At 40.7% G+C, this 7,505-nt stretch overlaps 1 protein-coding gene across 1 annotated transcript in view; it reads left to right on the top strand.

The window, feature by feature from the left end:
• The window catches only part of LOC107293592 (AP-2 complex subunit alpha-1-like), a 126,498-nt gene that overhangs the window by 72,222 nt on the left and 46,771 nt on the right, over nt 1–7,505 (top strand). Inside the window, exons 4-5 of the mRNA XM_029285427.1 lie at nt 1,877–2,070; nt 2,641–2,770. Coding sequence (XP_029141260.1) covers nt 1,877–2,070; nt 2,641–2,770 — 324 coding nt within the window. The remainder of the gene's footprint in view (nt 1–1,876; nt 2,071–2,640; nt 2,771–7,505) is intronic.

The raw sequence follows: 7,505 nt of genomic DNA on the forward strand, positions 1-7,505 counted from the left end.
ATTAGTTGGCGGTAGGGGGGATTTCCCCAATCCTCTGGTAATGTGCCAAAAAAGGGATGTATTTTTTGTCCTGACTGATGCAATTAGTCTATGCCAAGATTCCTTCAGAGCCGCCCTTTTCTTTTCTTTTAGAAGAGTCTTATATTGTGCCTTCAACTGCTTTAAGCAGTGAGTGTGAGCCTCAGAAGGGGCATTTTTATCAATTTATCAGAGAGTTCTTTATGCAGCCATGCTGGTTTCTTTGGAGAGCTGTTATTTTTCCTCTTTGTTGGTATTGTGCTAGACTGGGCTTTTATTATCTCACTTTTCAAAATTTCCCAAGCTTCTTGAGTTTTTTCCCCCTTGAGGATTCTCATCCATGGAATCCTTCCCAAGCCCTCTCTAAGTTTATTGAAATTAGCTCTCTTAAAGTCCAAGACTCTAGTTTGACTGTTCTATTGCTTGTGCTTCCATAATGTTGAATTCCAATATTGCATGATCACTTCCTCCCAAGGTTCCTATGGCTTCAACACCTTTTATCATTTCATCTCTGTTAGTGAGAATTAGATCCAAAATGGCTAATCCCCTAGTTCCCTTCTCTACTTTTTGGGAGACAAAGTTGTCTGCTAGGTTTGCCAGGATGGGCAGAGCCCTGATGCTGGTGGAGTGAGGCAGCGGCGGCCAGAGCAGACCCTTCCCCATTTGGAAGCACTGTATAGGCACTGACTTTTTATGCAAACTTTTTATGCTTGGGAAACGGAGCCTTCTGCTCCGTTTCTAAGTGCGCACTGGCAACCACGCAGAGCTTCCAGTCTCTGTGTTTCAGCGCCTATGGAGCATTTGAAAATGAAGCAAATGCTTGGTTTCCAAGTGCCCCATAGGCGCTCAAACTCTTTTTACATGGACGGAGACCTGATAGAGACTGGAAGCTCTGCGAGGCTGCCAGTGGGGCACTTGAGAAATGGAGCATTTTGTTCCGTTTCTAATCATGCATTTGCATGCAGATGGAGCTTCCAGTTTCCCCAAGGTGAAAACTGTTTCAGCAGTAGTAGAAAGGAGTTGGGGGCGGGAGCAAACACCGTGAGAGTTCAGGCTCCCATTCTCTGCAAAAGAGGATCGGTACCTGAACTCATGCGATATTACGGGCACCCAGGAGCTTCCATTGACTCTCCTCTCCCTTAAAGGCAGAAACCGTGGTAGAGACGAGATGTATCTTTTCAAGGTGAGTCTGGCGCAGCAGGAAGGGAGGGGGAAGCATGAGGTATCTTAGTGGGTTGGGGAGGCCTTGGGGACCTATTCCATCACTAGCCCCCCCATGGCCTTCCCCACCCTGAGATACCTCATGTGCACTTAATGAGCTGCATTCGTTTTAACGAGCAAGGGAGTGATCTCGTCCGAGGTACGAGATTCACTCCCACGAGTTTTTGAGTTACGAGTGGAATGTGCAGGCTCCATTACACTCGTAACTCGAGGACTACCTGTAGTCTTCCGTGCTTTGGCAGAAAATAGTGGGGCAGCTAATGAAAGTGCCAGAGGAAGGGCTTCTGCAAGGTTGTGTTCCAGAGAGGAAATCAAAATTAATTAAATAGCACACTCTTATCAATTTTGGGCATCTAGCCAGCCTTATTATAACCATTGTCTGCTGAAGGACAAAGTGATCCATTGCATGTTGTTTTGCTCATTGAAGCAGAAGTGGAAAAAATGCAATTTTTCCTAACTATAGCCCCCAGCATTCCTCACCACAGCCATACTGGCTAGACCTGCTGAAATCTGTAATGCAACAAGACTTGGGGGATCATTGATTCTCTACCCCTGTAGTAAAGATATGCCCCTGCCTGTCTTACAGTGCTTAATTTACCCTTGGTTCTCTCTGTGCCTTTCGTGTCTACTCTTCTAGGGCTACCTGTTCATTTCCGTGCTGGTGAACTCCAACAGTGAGCTGATCCGCCTCATCAACAATGCTATCAAGAATGACCTGTCAAGTCGCAATCCCACCTTCATATGCCTGGCCCTGCATTGCATCGCCAATGTTGGCAGCCGTGAAATGGCAGAGGCCTTTGCTTCTGAGATCCCCCGAATCCTGGTGGCTGGGTAAGGCAGAGTCAGTGTACGAAGGACCATGTGGGGTAAGATGGGTTGTTTTCATTATGGTATTTAGGTGCACCAGAGGCTGATTTGTAACAGAAGACATAATTTTATTCACCCGCATGGCATTATTTATACCATTCTGACCCTATCCTAGACCCTCCAGTTTCACTAAGGCTAGAACTGCCAGAATTCCCTGCCAAAAGGAACAGTGAGAATTCTAATAATTATACCCCAAAATACCCCAAAAGCCTAAGTTTGGGTAGGAATTAGCAGTGTTCAGTAACATCTGGAGACAGTACAGTAATACTCAATGTGTCTCAATGGAAGCTTCTGGGAATTGTGGTTCAGCAACATCTGAAGGGTCTCAATTACTCATACTTCAAATTGGGGAAGACTACAAAAGGCTTTCCAATACCTCAAGTAACAAAGTATTTTCTCCATTATCAGCTGACTGATCCTTTTATCTGGTAATGTCAAAGATTAAACCTAAAACCTTCCATTAGCAAGTCATTCTCATTCCTCCCCTAAGATACCAACTATCTGACCCTTTTGTTTGTCTGTATTACACCTCAGTGATACCATGGACAGTGTGAAGCAGAGCGCTGCCCTCTGCCTCTTGCGCCTCTACAAGACTTCACCTGATTTGGTACCCATGGGAGAGTGGACATCACGTGTGGTGCACCTTCTGAATGACCAGCACATGGTATGTTGTCCTCTTCCGAGTTCCATTGTTAGGACATGAAATCATTTGTCAACCTCACAATAATTTGCATATGGTATGTCCTCCTCACTTGTTACCATAGAGACCCCTCAATCTTTATTTCTTATTCCTTTAAAACCAGTGTCCAAGCTATTCAAAATATAAGTGTATTTATACCATACATTTAACTATTTTAGTTAAAAATCTGTTAGATGTATTTGTACAACTAATAAAGTTTGATTAATGTTAATCTTGGTCCTAGTTCTTCTGGCTTATTGCGAATATCTAGTTTATTTACTTAATTTATGGTTTGACATACTATACATTATGAATGCAGAAAATGATTTAATAACAATAAGTGTTGTGAACACAAGTTATGAGTAGTCAGATTTTTATATTGGCCTTCTTCCAACATGGTGCCCTTCAGATGTTTTGGCCTTCAGCACTCATCATTCCTATCCTAGCTGGTAGTCCTCACATAATGGTCACAATTGGGACTTGCAACTCACTCACTAAGCAACTGTCAACTCTGCAACGAACCTGGCTGAAGCCATCTTGCTCGTTTTCGGTTGCCACAGGAATGGGAACCAAGGTCATTTCTGTTCGTTAGACTGGGGGTTGAGCCTAATGTTGGAAAGCCCGCCAAACCGTTCTATTAGTTTCTGGGGTGGGAAGTTTAACTTTGTAATACTGTAACTTTTTAGAGGGAACTTTAGTCTTGGTTTCACTTTTCACTGTGCCAATACTTTGTAACCAATACACTTTGTAACCAATAAACATGTTCTTAGAGGAAAACTCAAGCCTCCAAGTTCTTTAATTGGTCTCATCTATCGGAACCATGACATTAAACCAAGACTCCTTGAATCTTTAATACTCGGGGTCCTGAGCCCCAGTTGCCTACCAACACCTGTAGGAGGACCACGAAGACTCAGGGAAGAAGGACTTCCAGTTTGGCGTTCGACGAGACGGGTGGAAGAAGCCGGGGCTCCGGCTTCTCAGCCCGATTTCGTTCTGCCCAGCGACCCTAAAGGGTCGGAAAGTTGCCCTGGAGGGGCAACGAAGAAGGGATGCCTCAGGAGCCCGGACTAGATGGCGGTCAGTCCAGGCGGACTGAAGAAACCCTCTGAAAGGACGGAGGAAAGGCTGCCGGGTGAGTCCAGGCAGCCCAAGCCGTCGCCAGCCAGAAGGAAAGCGAGGAGTCGCGGCGCTCTGCCAGCTGATTGTCAACAGTCTGCTGAAAATGGGTGAGCCAGTGTTTTTTCCTTTTCCTTTTGGACTTAAAAACGTTGATGCCCTGACTGGGAAGAGCTAAAAAGTAAAGACCCCAGAAGGATTAAGACCTAAAGGCGGCGAGCAATTACAAAGGGGGAAGATTTTTAAGGAATACAAAAGAACTTTCAAAAATTGAACTCAGATTGATTTAAAGAAAGACTACTTAATCTACAAGAGGTGGAAAATTTTTTTTAGATATAATCTCAAGGCTAAATAACGTATAAAGAACCTTAAAAGAAAAACTTTGTAATAATCTTTTAAAACCAGATATTGAGAAAATAGTGCACAAGGACATCTAGTGGTAAAAGAAGAAACTACAGTACTATTAAACAATAAAAGACTCTGAAAGTATTTGACCTTGAGACAACACCTGGTGTAAACAAAGTGCCTTTGTGTGAGTCTACAACTGAAAAGACTTCTCAAAACTATATTTGTTGACTCTGTATATAACTAAAACAGGAATTATTTGGAGACAGCGAATGCTTTACATCTGAGACCCGACTGGAGGAGTTGGATTTGGCCTAAAGTAGTTGGCTCATTCTTTTGGGTTGGATTTTAGCCTAAGATAGTTGGCTTTTCCCCCCTTTTTTTCTTTGCCTGCTGCATTTTGTTTTTTCTCCTTGAGATATTGGATTTAGCCTAAAGTAGTTGGCTCCTTTTACAGTTTGGATTTTACCCTTAGTTGGCTGGAAAAATGAGTGCATCAAACATCACCAGACTGACTTCCGGTTCCGGATCGCGGCATCTGCAGCCGTGCGGACAGACTGCTCTCTTCGCCGGCTGCTTTCTCTCTGCCGGTAGACCCTTAATCGGGTCAAAAAGTTGCCCTGGAGGGGCGACTACCGTTGAGGCCCTCGTCTACTGTGGAAGGGCGGCAGCCCCTTCCGCGGTCCGAGAATGCTCCTTAAGGCTGATGGAGGAAAGATCGGCCAGTAAAATGGCTGATCACTTTGCTGCTATAACCAGAAGTCAGAAGAACATCTAAGCGCAAGAACCACCGTGTTTGATCCGGGTGAGATTTTTTTTTCCTCTCTTAGTCCTCCTTTCTTTTTTGCTTCCTGTAAAAAGCATTTTTGGAACTATTTCCCTGTTTTAAGAAAGCGGCGTTTGTGAGTGTGGGAAAAGAAGCTTAAATGGACTGAAAATTAACTTTAATTGTATTCTTTACTTTTCCATCTACTTTGGGGTCTTGAAAAAATTGCTATTATTGAACTTATTACTGGATTTAGTCTACATGTGAAGAATATTTTTTTTTCCTTTTTTTCTTCCTTTTCTGATCTTGTTAACGATATTTTGGTGTCTGGGAAGAGATTTTACAGTCTACTGAGGACACCTTGTGGAGAAAGTTAAAATTGCAATTGTCTTTTTTCCCTGTTTGATGTTGAGACTGGCTCATCATAAAAGGGAAAAGACAAAGAAATTCAGCAGCTGTATTTGTGGGGGTGGACACTGGTTAAATGTTTTTTTGCATACAGCCTCCACTAAAAGATAACAGGACTGTTTCTAATCACTATCGAAATGGAGAAACCCTATTCACAACTCAACTGTAAACTTATATTGGAAAAAATGTATGAAGCCACTGAACAAATACGTTTACAAATAAAAGAGAGTACTACAGAAATAAAAAACAGAAATTTTACTTTGAACCTACAAACTGACCTCCAGATTCTATCTGAACATTCTACAGACCAAAAAACAACAGAAGCGGAACCAATCAACATTAAAGAAGATTCTATTTCATTTTATACACAACCTAATAAGATTTCTGATGAACAAAAAATGACTGTAATTAAATCACTCACAATCTCAAAACCAACAGAAATGGATGTACAAATACAACTAATTGAGAATCAGGATAACTTGGATAATCAACTACTAACTACAAAATTGGATATAATTGAGTGTTCTACTCAACAGATCCAAATGTCGAGACTTGAATCTCTAAAACAACAAGGGACTATCTACAAAGGAGTCAGGTCTCCAAAACAGAGGAGGGGACGCTCTTTTTTGACCCAAATGATACTACAAGGCACAATGAGAGACTTATTTGTTGATATTGAGGCTCTGTTATGGAAACCTACTTGGCATAAAAAGAAAGCTAGAATAAGATTTAAGAGTGTGATCCAAAACTCTACATAACAGGTTTAAAAGGCTTTCTAGATACGGATTGATTTATGGTTTAAGATAGGTGAATAAGACATTAGATTGAATAAAGATTAATTAAATATTTGAACTTAGTAAGAAGATGTTTGTTTGTGTATTAACATGTTTGTTGTGGATATAGCAATTCTGGGTGGGGGTTAAATGAGTTTGATATAGATATTGATTGATTGATAGATTATAGATTTAAAAAATAGAGTAGAAATGTATTTTTTGGAACAATATTTTTGTTGTTAGAAAGGATAGTTATTTGGTAATGAAAGAAGAATAAGAGGGATTTTTGAAAAAAGAAATGATATTAATAAATGATTACTGACTATGTTAAGGAAAAAGGGAATGGAGAGACACCTGAAGTGTTAATAACATTTTTATTGTAGCGAAACAGAATATGGTAATTGAAAATAGTAAAGCTTAATACAGGATTTGGATTCATATAGATGAAATGTTATTGATGATTTTTTTGATTGACAACTGTATTGAAATACATTAATTATAATGGTAAAATGACATCTCAACAAAACCTGATTAAAAAGAGTTTTTTAGATTTTTATTCTAAGTTATATGCTTCTGAAAAAATACAAGTTGAACAAATAGATAATTACTTACAGGGGGCACACTTTCCTAGATTGTCAGATAATCAAAGGGAAAAAATGAATTGCCCAATTACATTGGAGGAGATAAAGGGGGCAATTAAGCAATTAAAACTTGGTAAGGCACCAGGTACAGATGGATTTACAGCAATTTATTATAAGATGTTATCGGAAAAAATGATAGAATCATTAAGGGAATTGTTTAATAGTATTTTGTTGGGTGAAGCGGTACCTCCCTCCTGGAGAACTGCTTTCATATCTTTAATACCTAAGGAGGGTCAGGATTTGACTCAACCTAAGAATTATAGAACTATATCTTTACTGAATACAGATTATAAGATTTTTTCAAAAGTACTGGCAAATAGATTAATGCAAGTGTTGAATCAATTGATTCATAGTGATCAATCTGGATTTATAACTGGAAGATATATGAAACATAATGTAAGACAAATTATTAATTTAATTAATAAATTAATTAATTTATTAGGGTCTGCCTAATAGAGGGTCTGCCTAATAGAGGGTCTGCCTAATAGAGGGTCTGCCTAATAGAGGGTCTGCCTAATAGAGGGCAATTCCATTAAGAGTGTGTATGGGAGGGGTAGATATGGCGGGAGCAGAGGGCCATATCACACTAGGGGAGGGCGCACCCGCTGTTTACGAGCTGTGGCGCGCTCCGGCCCCCATGGCTCTTCTTGCAACCTAGGGGGTTTAGGATC

The sequence above is a fragment of the Protobothrops mucrosquamatus genome, unplaced genomic scaffold, assembly GCF_001527695.2.
Source record: "Protobothrops mucrosquamatus isolate PMUCROS unplaced genomic scaffold, P.Mucros_1.0 scaffold1663, whole genome shotgun sequence".
Taxonomy (NCBI): Eukaryota; Metazoa; Chordata; class Lepidosauria; order Squamata; family Viperidae; genus Protobothrops; species Protobothrops mucrosquamatus.